Source organism: Lissotriton vulgaris, chromosome 5, assembly GCF_964263255.1.
Source record: "Lissotriton vulgaris chromosome 5, aLisVul1.2, whole genome shotgun sequence".
NCBI lineage: Eukaryota > Metazoa > Chordata > Amphibia > Caudata > Salamandridae > Lissotriton > Lissotriton vulgaris.
Genome location: NC_141693.1, coordinates 1598754856 through 1598767085, shown reverse-complemented (window position 1 = coordinate 1598767085; position 12230 = coordinate 1598754856). Strand labels below are relative to the sequence as shown.

The following is a 12230-nucleotide window of genomic DNA, read 5'->3' as shown; positions in this document are numbered from 1 at the left end:
CTACACATTTTCAGTTAGTCTTGATAGTTACATTGTACATGTTTTAAACTACTGCTTATATTGCAGTTGCCAAGGTCTTTTCCATGCATGCCTCTTAATCATATACAAGTTAAGGTTCTACTGCATTCACCAATGCTTGTTACATTCCATTCACTGGGGGAGCGCAATAGAAACAGACGACGGACACGTACAAAGAAGGATAGAACTGAAAGAAACATATCCTAGCTGAAAGGAAGAAACACCCATTCAGTACATGCATAATTTGGCGAAAGGATTACTCGAGTTAAGGAAAACAGAGTCGAATAAACGAAACGGAGGCAGAAGAAATAGAAACGTGAGAGAAACACAGCCTATAATACTTGATGGTCTGAGGGTGAGTGGGCGTGCTAGACTGTCTTAATAAGAAGGAAAGCGGAACAGCGCGACTCTATGCTGCGGAGGAAGTATGCCGTGCAGTAGAGGGCATGAGAGAGGCAGCGGCGCTGAGCTCTGGGATTGAACGAGCAGGTGTTGGGGAGACTCAAACAAGCGAGCCCCTGGCTAAAAGAGCGAGTGCGATATGAAAGAAGAGTGTGACAAACACCCTGAACTGTGAACTCACAAGGGAGGGAAGAAGGAAGTCCCTGAGGCTGTGTGGGACTGAGTCACCAAAGCAGAAAGAGCGAGAGCGTAATCACCGAAGGAAAGCAAGAGAGCCGCCGAATGTGAAAGAAAAACTGGGGGCGACTTGAGTGCGAGGAAGACCTCCAGAGAGACCACAAAGGACATCTTTATTGTCAGCCGAAAGGGAGAGAGTGATAGAGCTCGCAAAGAGTTAGAGACATCGTGTTTTTGTCCTCAGGAGTGCAAGGCAACCTCTAACAGTGAAAGAGACCCAAGAATTTGCCCTTCTTTCGGCACAACGGACACACATCTCGACTTACTTTTTGTATAGGATGTCTCACAACCCGAAGCTGGTGGTTTTTGATCTTGGTAAGTAAGTAAAATAATATTTTATGTTCATAACAATTACACACCGAGAAAATAGAATGAAAAGCAGAGTCACACTTGTTTAAAACAAACTATTTATAAAAAAGTAGACAAATCCTGGTCCGTTCTACAGCATGGAATGGAATGGAATGAGGATTTGTAAAGCGCGATGGCTACCCAAAGGCGTCCCAGCGCTGTAGACAAACTGGTGGGTTGAACTGTAGGAGCGGGAGTGAGGGGAGCAGAGGGAAAGGTTAAGTGAGGGATTTATTAAAAAGCCAAGTTTTTAAGAGTTTTCGAAATGTGAGCAGGTTGCGTTCTGACCTGATTGCTAGGGGAAGAGTGTTCCAGATGCTGGCCAGGTTGTAGGAAAGCGAGAGACCTCCGCATCTGGCTCTTGTTATACGTGGTACGGAGGTTAGGTAGGAGGTCGCGGATCTGAGGGCACGGGAAGGATGATAGGCTTCCACCAATCGTTGATTTATGGCGGGGCCTGTTCCCCAGTAGGAGCGGTGCGCGACGCACACGCTCTTGAATTCTATTCTAGCTTTCATTGGGAGCCAGTGAAGGTCCTTCAATCTGGCTTTGACTGAGGATCGGCGAGGAAGGTTCAAGAGGATTCTTGCCGCGCAGTTTTGGATAACTTGCAGTTTGGACAGTGTGGACTGTGGGGCACCTAGGTATAGGGCGTTACCGCAGTCGAGGCGTGACAGGATTAGTCCTTGGACCATGAACATCACAGTATGAACCGGCTTCCTGGGAGAATGGCTCTTGTAGAAGTCCACACCTGCTTGTTCCTACACCTGAAAAAAGATGATGGCGAATGCAGGAGTGGTTTCTCTCCATTTGATGTTCAATCACCGGTTCACTCTAGTGAGGGCATCTCCTCTGCTGATCCTTGGGTATGAGACTTTTCATTTTTTTTGCTCCTCGAAAGTAGTTGCTGCATTTCCTCCCCCTTGTATACCAGTGTGACTTTAGTGAATCGTTGATAGATTGAAGTATCCTGAGACTAAACTTAAAATGCTAAAGCCTTTCTGTTCATAACTGTTAAAACCTACATTGATGCTCACCTTTGATGTAGAACTATTCAGTGAAACAGTTCAGGCATGCTGTGCTCTAAAAGTGATGGTTGGTACCCATAACTACTTTATCATGAATGCCCACTTGGACTACCCCCCTTTTCAATAGGCCAGCAGATTATTTTTGTAACTGCACTAAGTAGAAGTAATTGTTGTAACCCATGACTGGTACTCCAGAGTTCATAATGTATAATCTGAGAGTTTATAAAATGACAATGTTTGACGTATGTAAATGCCAGCTAATAATCTGAGTGGTGTACTAGCCAGCCACTTAGCAGGAACTTAGATAGCAAATCTGAGTACAACAGATTACCTTAAAACGGGGCTCAACATTTCTTCCTCTGCCTTTCATTTAACCAGCCTTTCCTATCTGAGATTTTATAGTTGTCAGTAGATTCTATAGTTGTTTGTTAGGAGCACGTGCGGTGGTTGTAATCAGAAGTATGGTAATGACAGCACCAACTAATTTAAATACTCAGAATTGCGCAAGCTGCTGTAGTGAGGGAAATTAGTCAAATACACAATAAGGAAGGAGAAGTAAATCGCCTGCCCAAAGACACCAGGGAGGCAGGCCCCCTAAGTATATACAAATGTGAGAAAGTATAAAACATCAGCCTGTTTCACTAATTAAGACTTCGCCATGGCAAAGCGCACTGTGCCAATGTGCTGGTAAAACGTGGCATCCTTAGATGCATGGCCTGGGGGGCCGCAGTGACCCGTTGGTCTGAGGCGACTGCCCTCCATAGGGAGGAAGCCAAGGGTCTTCGCCGACGTCCCACTTTGGGACCAGCTACTGTCGCGTTTTCTGGGTGCTACCAAGGAGGCGCCCCTCCTGTGATGCCTGTCTCAGAGGGCCCCCATTTTGAGGTACCGGCTGTGCTCCACCCGGATCGCCTAATAAGCGAGGAGCAGCACCCCTACAAACCTTTCCCTTCCTACCCAGCATATCATCAACTGGACTGGACTTTTCTTTTTCTCATCCCCACTGTAGTCTCAGTTACCCCCCCATTGCCGACCGATTTCTATAGTCTTCCGATGCTTTTGAAACTGTAGTGCAATCCTAGTTCCACTTGCATATCCTTAATGCACTAGACTTGGCTTTCTGATAAGCCTAACTCTCACTGCAGTGTACATTTCTGTATCCTGGACTTGTAATATGGGTCTGTTACCTGGCCGAGAAAATTAATAAATACATTTGTTTTAAAAGACAAAATTGATAAAGCTGTCGCCATTTGTGCTTCTAAACACTACTGCGATTTTGATGTAAAGACACTTTAGAAGACCATTTCGAAAGTCACTTACCAGGGGTTAATGTTTCATTACACTCAAATTCATCTTTTCCGTTACTCATACTATATAAAGCCATTTAGTATTTGTTCTATTAATACACTTTTGTAGTAACATAATTATTGCGTTCATAGACCTAATTTCCAAATCCAGCTCTGTATGCCCTTAATAGCACGTACAGTCATGAGTGGCTGGATGTTCATTGTTTCTTTGCACACAAAAACGTGCATGCTTTTGTTTGCCACAGTTACTCGCAGCATGCATGAAGCGTTCTGAATCTTTCAAAGTACAATAAGAGAACCATCCTGGACTGCAGATATTTTGAAGATCACTTAAAGGGTGACAGTGGTGCAACATCTTGGATGCATAACAACTACTGCTGTTTTAAACAAGACACTTGCATGCCGACCTTACTGAGCTATAGGTGTTAGGGACATTGTACACTTTGAACATCACACTGTTTTTATACCAGCTAAAGGACCTTATTAATCAACATGATTTGGGACCCTGAAGGCTTTTTTTAACTTGTACATAGGTTTTAGTAAGAGCTCCCCTTACAAACCATGCTGAGCCCACCCACTCACTAAGTGCAATGGGTGAGGATCCAATGATGAAGCATGCCAATGGTGGTACTAGTGGGTGAGGATCCCGCTAACCTATCCATCATTCTCCTCCATCTTGTGAGTTGCAGCCTACCTGTGCCCAGATTGCAGTGAGCAGAGTCCAGGAAGTGGTAAGGAGGCAGACTGGTGCTGTCTATTTCCCAAAAAATTAAAACAAGTATTTGCAATGCAATAGGTCTAGCATTTGTTAAGTTATGGCTGTTGGTGTTGAAAATGACTGTTTTTTTTACTTTCGCTTTTTTTATACCATTGGCATTAGTGCTGTGCAAATATAAGAACTCCCCTGCAAATAAAAAAACAAAGGTAAAAAACATTTTCAACAGCAACCGCTCTAACTTTAACAAATGCGAGACCTATTGCATTCAGCATGTATAACTTTCACTTTTTAATCTATTTGGAAACATTATCCAGAAGGGAACCCTATTTACTTACACTCCCTTGAAATATAAATATATATATATATATATATATATATATATATCTTGAAAGATAGTTTCTCCTACTCTTTATAGGATTACACATAAGGTTGACACCAAGGGTGACAATTTCCTTTCTACATGTTTGTGAATATCGCACATTTCAGAGGATTAAATTAAGTACTAAACGCAATTTGCACTCTGAAATAGCAGCAAATCCAGATTATTCGCTGTTCAATTATATCGCTATATCCAAAAACCAATAGGACAATAGCAGTAACTCTTAGGTATTGTAGTAAGTCATTCAATGATTCTTGGGAGGTGTGCAGAGAGGTTATATTTGTATTTCAGCTGATGTGGCATTAAAACATGTTCTATGTGGAGTATTTACTACATGGATTTTGTATTTGGATTCCTGAGAATATAAACTGGTATTCATAGTTTACAGTTGTTACAGAGTTTCCAAACTGTTCATAAAAATGGCCTTATTTACTTTTATTCAACAAAGTTCTACGGTGTTGTGACTTACCCCCGTTTCCACAGTGCTATGCAAAATATGACTTATTTATTGACAGGACATGACCACATGAACTCGTCACAGCTTTCTGTCAACCGTATTATGCTCCCGACCCACATGATTGAGAAACCATACTGTAAGCATCACATGCTTCTGCTTATTTGTTTTGGCTATTTACATATTCCAAACCTAGTCGCACGAGGCAGCAAAATACAAAAGAAACTTAAAAACAATTTTAAGAAACTTGATGAAAAACAGCTCTCGATGAATGCTTAAGGATCAGGTCGCTGCACTAGCTTCTAATGTATATGTGAGTTCATGTGCATGCTGACCAGGTTTCATGTTTGTGCAAAATTGCGTGGTGTGATGTTCCTGAAAGCACTCCAAGTGGTGCCACAGATAGGGTGGCAAGTCGGAGTGTTTGCACATAGGCCTGGGCTGAATGTGGTGCGAGAGACCATGCTTGCAGGAGGCTGATTGGTTGTGTCCCTATTAGGACATTGCAGCATTTGCTAATCTATCATATTCAGTAGTGTGAGCTAGAGTTAGTTGCTTGGATTGAGATGAGAGTTTAGGATCTGAAGCAGTTCTGTACTACAGGTGTGTGTTGACATTATGCATTTTAGAACTTTGTTTGTGTCTCTTGGATCATTAGTTTGTGGTGCTAGATGCAGCAGTGTTTGCAGGAATAAAGCTTGGCATCATTTGCCGCTGAATGTGCCCAGTCATTTCTGGCGTGTGCACATACTTGATCATCCACACTGGCTATCCTGTTGTACTTCCCAAATTGAATTAGGCAAGTTACTGCACAGCAATTGGATACCATTTAATTGACCAATAAAACTAAAATGAATTTCAAGATACTGGCCAACAGAAGAGTGAGGGAAATGCACTCCCCATTTATAAACATCACGCTCTTATATGAGTGGACTGTAGTTGACACACAGCTGCACAGAATGTTTGGTGACTTGGACAGAAAGGGTCTGTCAACTTTAAAGATAATCTTAACTTTGTCTGGACATGAGATTGCCTCTTCCACGTATTGCGTGCCAGTGCCAGTCACTGAAGATGCGCGGCGCAGGTCCATACTGTGTGCCGGGTATACTTGGATACTCACGGCTTCCGACGACCTGGCAGTAAAGCGCCCTTATTTCAGCTGAGTGCCAGGAAAACAGAAAAGAGACTTAAAGGGCTTCGACCATTGGTGCGATTTGCGTCCTGAGGATGGGAGCAGCGTAGACTCGGATTGGCGGAAAGCCTGATGTCACCCATCACGTGCTGCTGAAAATATTATGTAGGGATCGCGCTGGCAATAACATCCAACTAAGGTAAAATATTAATTATCCAACCTCGTGTAATAAAGCTTCACCCACCCCCAATAAACAAACAAAGCGCGGGCGCTAAAGTCAGCGGCCCACGCTCCAAATGTATTAAATAAATAAAACAAGCGTGGCCGCTAAAGTCAGTGGACCACGCTCTAAATTAATAACATACATGTCAGAGTACATCCCTAGAAAATCGCTCCGCTCAGAGGGGCAGCATCTTGCGATTATCCCCCGCACCAGACTGGCCTGAGTGGGCGGCCGATCCTTCAGCTTCCTGGCTGCCAAGTTATGGAATAGTCTGCCCGAAGCTATCCGTGGGATTCAGGATCTCTTAGCCTTCAGAAAGGCTGTCAAAACTCATCTCTTTCAATAACTGTTCCATTTTCTGCGCCTTTATCTCTCTGTAAACTGTCTGTTCGCAGCGCCGGCACGCCCCTTGGCTGGGGCAGCCGTGCGCTATACAAATCACCATAACATTAACATTAACATAAAGAGGACGTGTGACATGAGTCACATGCAGACTCCGCCGTCTCCAAGGACTGAGGCCTTTGAGCGACCACGCGATATGAGTTGGTTAGCAGTAGACCAGCGGCGGCGCTGTTTCCATGAGAGAGGCACACCCTGTACATCATGGAAGAGGCTGCTGAACCGCCATAGAGGAGACCTCATGCACGTGTCTATGCGCGCACATGATTTGTCTCCCTTCGCACACCAAACCCACTACAATAGTCTCGCCATGGTGACGCAGCGTATGCTCTGCGTTTGCTAGGCGAGACCCAAAAAACGATTTTCCATACCTGTTATTGCATCATCTTATTTTGTTCTTTTTACATTTCTTTACCTTTCTTTGCCTGTGGTTGTTACAGTTTCAAATTGGAGTTTTAACCTTCCTGTGATTGCATAATTTATCCCATATTTTTGTGTTTAAACTTGCGTTTTTTTTCCTACCCATGACTGCTTCCATTTAACCAGTTGAATTGTGGGATTTGCAGTCCAAACTCTGTAGTTTTTGCCCTCTCATTCCCCGTGTCTATCAGTTTTCCCTCCAAATGTCTCCTGTGCTAAGACCTAAATGTTAGGCAGTGCACCCCCAGCGACCATTTGGTATTGTATTGTATTGTATCAATATTTATAAAGTGCACTGTAACCCTATGGGCATCCTGGCGCTTAGATACGGCAAAGTGCTAAGGAGCAGAAACTGACCCGTTAAATATGCTCTGGGAAAAAGCCAGGTCTTCACTTCCTTCCGAAACAACAATTGGTCCTGTATTTGCCTTAGTTCCAGAGGGAGACTATTCCACAGGTGGCAGCTGCCCCCAAACGCTCCCCCCTAACCCCCCCCCCCATTGTAGCTCTCTTTGTCCTCAGGATAATTGCCAGATTGGCTGACGATGATCGTAGGCTACGAGCAGGTTCATACCAACCAAACCTACCCCGAAGTGGTTTGGGGCGCTTTGAATGCGATGCACAAAGACTTGAACAATATTCTTTGGCTCACGGGAGCCATTGCAACTCAGCTAACGCCAGAGATGTTGATGACCAACATGTTTTTAATAGTGCGAGCTTTGCTGCTGCCGCCTGGATTCTCTGGAGCCTCATAATTAAGTATCTCGGGGACTCCAGTAGCAAAGATTTACAATAATCCAGGTGGCTAAGGATAACACTCCTAACCACTGTGCCTCTGGCCTGAGGAGGTAGTAGTGGTAACACCTTCCAGAGGCCTCTAATAATAAGTTGGTTGGGAACGGCTACACCCTTAACATGCAATTCCAGGTTAAGCTTATCATTAAAGCTAACCCCCATATTGCGTACCCTTCTCACAGATACCAAAGGGGCATCATGGCACGGAAATTGCAGTGATTGAGATAGTGGACAACATCCGACTCGCCCTGGACAGAGGTGAATCAGCCAGTTTGGTCTTATTAAATTTTTCGGAGGCCTTTGAGACAATCTCTCACAGCATTTTGAAACATCAGTTGTGGGAGATTGGTGTCGGAGGCAATGCCCTGGCCTGGTTCGTGACTTATCTCAAGGACCGCCATTCATACCTCAAGATGAACACCCTTGCATCCGGTAACACCCCCCTTCTGTGGGGGTTCCACAGGGGTCGATTCTCAGTCCCCTACTGTTTAATTTGTATCTTTCCCCCTTGGCTAACATCATAAAATCCTATGGCTTTACCACAGTGTCTTACGCAGACGATACGCAGGTGCTTATCACCTGCAGTCCCGAATTCCTGGAAACCTGCACCAGATTTAAACAATGCATGGTTCATATCAATAATTGGATGAGTGAAAACAGACTTCAACTTAACTGTGGTAAGACCGAAATTCTGTTATTCGGTAAGGCCAAGACTATATTGTCTCAGGATTGGTGGCCTCATGATCTACGACCTTGCCCTGAATCCAAAGAAGCCGTACGAGATTTAGACATCATGCTTGACAGCGCTCTCTCCATGAAAGCACATGTTAATCAAATATCGGGAACTTGTTTCGGAATACTACGGCAATTGCGAAAAATCTTTAAAAGGCTTCCTCCTGAAACCAGAAAGCCCCTGGTTCAGGGATTGATAGTTAGCAGGCTTGATTACGGAAATGCGATGTTTGCTTCCATTAATGAGAGTCTGCTGACTAAGCTGCAAACCATCCTGAATGCGTCTGCGAGACTAGTGTTGGGATTGCCCCCTAGGTCTGCCTCTAAACCCTACCTCAAGAAGCTGTACTGACTACCTGTGCGCCAGAGATGTCAATTTAAAGATTCTGAGTTTAACTCATAAACTCCTTCATGGCACTGGACCTTCATATTTAGCTAAAAAACTAGTCTGGTATACACGGTCCAGAGCACTTCGCTCTAGTTCGAAGTTCTTGTTATCCCAGCCTTGGGTCCGGACATCTAGGAATGGATGTCGGTCCTTTTTCTTTTGTGGTCCCTCAACTCTGGAACAGTTTGCCAGTCCATCTCCTGTCCCTTTCCAATCATCTGGAGTTCCGTAAGAGCTTGAAAACGTGGCTCTTTCCCAAATAATGCCTCCAGCCCCCCCCGACGTTCTCCGCCCAGGAAGGATGCTGCTTTCTTCTGCAAAGCACCTTGAGACCTCTTTTGGTGATAAGTTGCGCTATATAAAAGCATTCGACATTTGTAGGAATAGGCCAGAAGTCAAGACGGTAAAGCTGACGGCACTCTGCCCACCCCACAGTGCAGAATTTCTTTTTTTTCATTATTAAATTGCAGAGAATTATTTCTTAACCACTTCACCATTCGACACATACATCTATAAAATGTTTCTTGAGAGTTGGCATGGTCTCCTTCCAATGACCCTATCAATTGTGTATCATCTGTATAATTAACCACACTGATATTGTGGGCTTTGATAACATCCAGAAGCGTCCACATGTAAACATTAAATAAAATGGGGCCGATTGAGAACCCCTGAAGTATCCCATGCTCATTATTAATAAATTCTATTTGGAAAGGAGAGGGGGCTAAGGCCTGACATCTTCCAGCCAGATATGATTGCATCCAGCTCAAGGCCATATCTGTCACCCCCACCTCTTCCAGCCTTGCCAACAGAGTAGTATGGTTCACCATGTCGAATGCGACAGACAGGTCCAGGAGGATTAAAGTCGCAGACTCTCCTCTGTCCGCACGCATTCGCAGATTATCCAGCACAGTGACCAATGCTGTCTCTGTCCCATGACCTGGGCGGAAACCAAATTGTTCTTCCTCCAGCTTATCATTTCCCTCCAGAAAGGAGGAGAGTGCCCGGCTCACCAGGCGCTCCACTATCTTTACTGGATACGGAAGAAGGGAAATTGGTTGATAAATCTTGGGGCAATTAAGGTCCAATGAGGATTTTTTGAGGAGTGGTGTTATTACTGCCTGCTTCCAGCAGGGTGGTACCACCTCACTGCTAAGAGACTGATTTCACAGCTGATGTAGCATTGAAAAAACCTCTGGGCCCAATTCTTTCCAAAATTTTGGGGGAATCTGGTCCAACAGTGAGCCTGAAGAGACCCCAAGGCCACCCCAACAAACTTTTCCTCCGAGGGCAGTTCAAAGTGGTCAAGGGTTGTCCCCTGCATAAAGTGACTCTGACCTATTGACCCTTGCTCCATTTATATTAGATATTTCTCTTTCTTCCCCTTCGCTAATAACAGGGGAACATCCAATTACAGTCCATCCACGATCTTATTTATCTTTTCCTGGAAGAAGGATGCCAAGCCATCACATAGTTCTTGTGACGGCGCAATCTTATTATTTGTGCATTTAGGAGTGATCATATCTCTCACCATTTTAACAAGCATTTGCAATGCAATAGGTCTTGCATTAATTACGTTTGAGCTATTGGCATTGCTAAATATTGCAACACCAATTGCAACAAAAGTCTATAAATTGTAGGCCCAACAATGTGTATTTATTTTTTTAGTAATGGTGGCATGCTGCGCTTTAGGTGAATATGTTTAAAAGTAAAGTGCTATGGCGAAAGTTGGCCTATGGCACTCCTTTTTCTCAATATTACTTCCAGTATAAAAAATTATTTTTGGATCGTTTTTTATTCCTTCTATGGCGTGCTGCTAGGTAACTGAGGGCTGCCTGTCCCTGAGGTTATAAAGATTATTTTGAAGGAATGGTGCGTGATAAAGATATCACAACCCTACCTGGCGCACAGCTTTTTATAGCATTTCCACCTATTCAAGTTATTACAATGTATATCTACTTCACACTGATTACAAATTTCATTTAATGCTTACTTTTATTTTGAATCACTTTTTTAAATTACCCAAGGATTGTGGATAATCATTTTTAAATATGCTTGTATTTTATATTAACTTGACAATTGCTTTAAAGAGTACATTTGTGCTGTGCGCCAGGTAGGGTTGTGATATCTTTATCACGCACCATTCCTTCAAAATAAAAGTAAAGTTCGCCATACTGCGATTGCCACAATAGTTAAATGTGGATGTGCTAACAATTAATATGTGCACTGATGGCTGGTGGTGTGTGTGTCTGTAGAAATTGTGCACTGATGATGGTGTGTGTGCTTGGTGGAAGCATGCACTGACGGCTGGTGGTGTTTGTGCCCATTGAAAGCGTGCACTGACGTCTTGTGGTGTGTGCCAGGTGAAAGCGTGCACTGACGGCTGGTGGTGTTTGTGCCCATTGAAAGCGTGCACTGACGACTGATGGTGTCTGTGCCTGGTGAAAGTGTGCACTGACGGTGTGGTTGTGTGTGTGGTTTTGTGTGTCTGTGGTTTTGTGTATGTGGTTGTGTGTGGTGTTGTGTGTGTGGTTGTATGATTGTAGTTGTGGTTGTGTGTGGTTGTGTTCGTGGTTGGGTGTGTGTGGTTGTGGTTGTTTGGTTTTGTGTGTGTAGTTGTGTGTGTGGTTGGGTGTGTGGTTGGGTGTGTGTGGTTGTGGTTGCTTAGTTTTGTGGTTGTGTGTTGTGGTTGTGTGTGGGTGTGTGTCTGGGGGTGTGTGTGGTTGTGTGTGTGTGTGGTTTTGTGTGTGTGGTTGTGTGAGTGTGAGGAACCCAGCCACCCTGCACCAGCTGCTGAAGGCAGCTAGTTACTCTGCTTCACTGCACGGGTACGAGGAGATGCCATTTGCTGAAGGCAGCCAGTCACCCTGCCTCATTGCACTGGCACGATGAGATGACAGCTGGTGAAGGTGGCCAGTCACCTTGCTTCTCTGCACTGGAATGATGTAGGTTCACAAATGTGATCACTTTATTCCTCCCTGGTGTCCTCTCAAGTCTTTCTTCCATCCCCATCCTCACCATGGGAGACTTAAAGACTGAGATGAAATGAGTGACTGGTTGAGAAAAGGACAGCCTCTGCTGAAAGGAGGGACAGAATGACGAGGGGAGAGATAGCAGTGTAGTACAGGACGGCAGTATCACTAGAAGACAGTGTCAGGAGGAGTCCACTAAGAAGCCGAGAGCTTCTGGTGAAAGGAAGAACGGAGTGACTCGGAGAGGGAGAGACAGCCCATGGGGAGGGAAATTAGGAGAG

The 12230-nt window shown here is 44.4% G+C and overlaps 1 protein-coding gene across 2 annotated transcripts in view; it reads left to right on the top strand.

Annotated features, from left to right (window-relative positions):
* The first annotated feature begins 218 nt into the window (after positions 1–218).
* Positions 219–12230, top strand: part of MDP1 (magnesium dependent phosphatase 1) — an 86703-nt gene continuing 74691 nt past the window's right edge. The window contains exon 1 of one of the 2 annotated variants that reach the window (XM_086923729.1): positions 219–972. In XM_086923729.1, coding sequence (XP_086779855.1) covers positions 936–972 — 37 coding nt within the window. In that variant the 5' untranslated portion in view covers positions 219–935. Of the gene's footprint in view, positions 977–12230 lie in introns of both variants that reach the window. The other variant, XM_086923730.1, reaches the window with a different exon arrangement.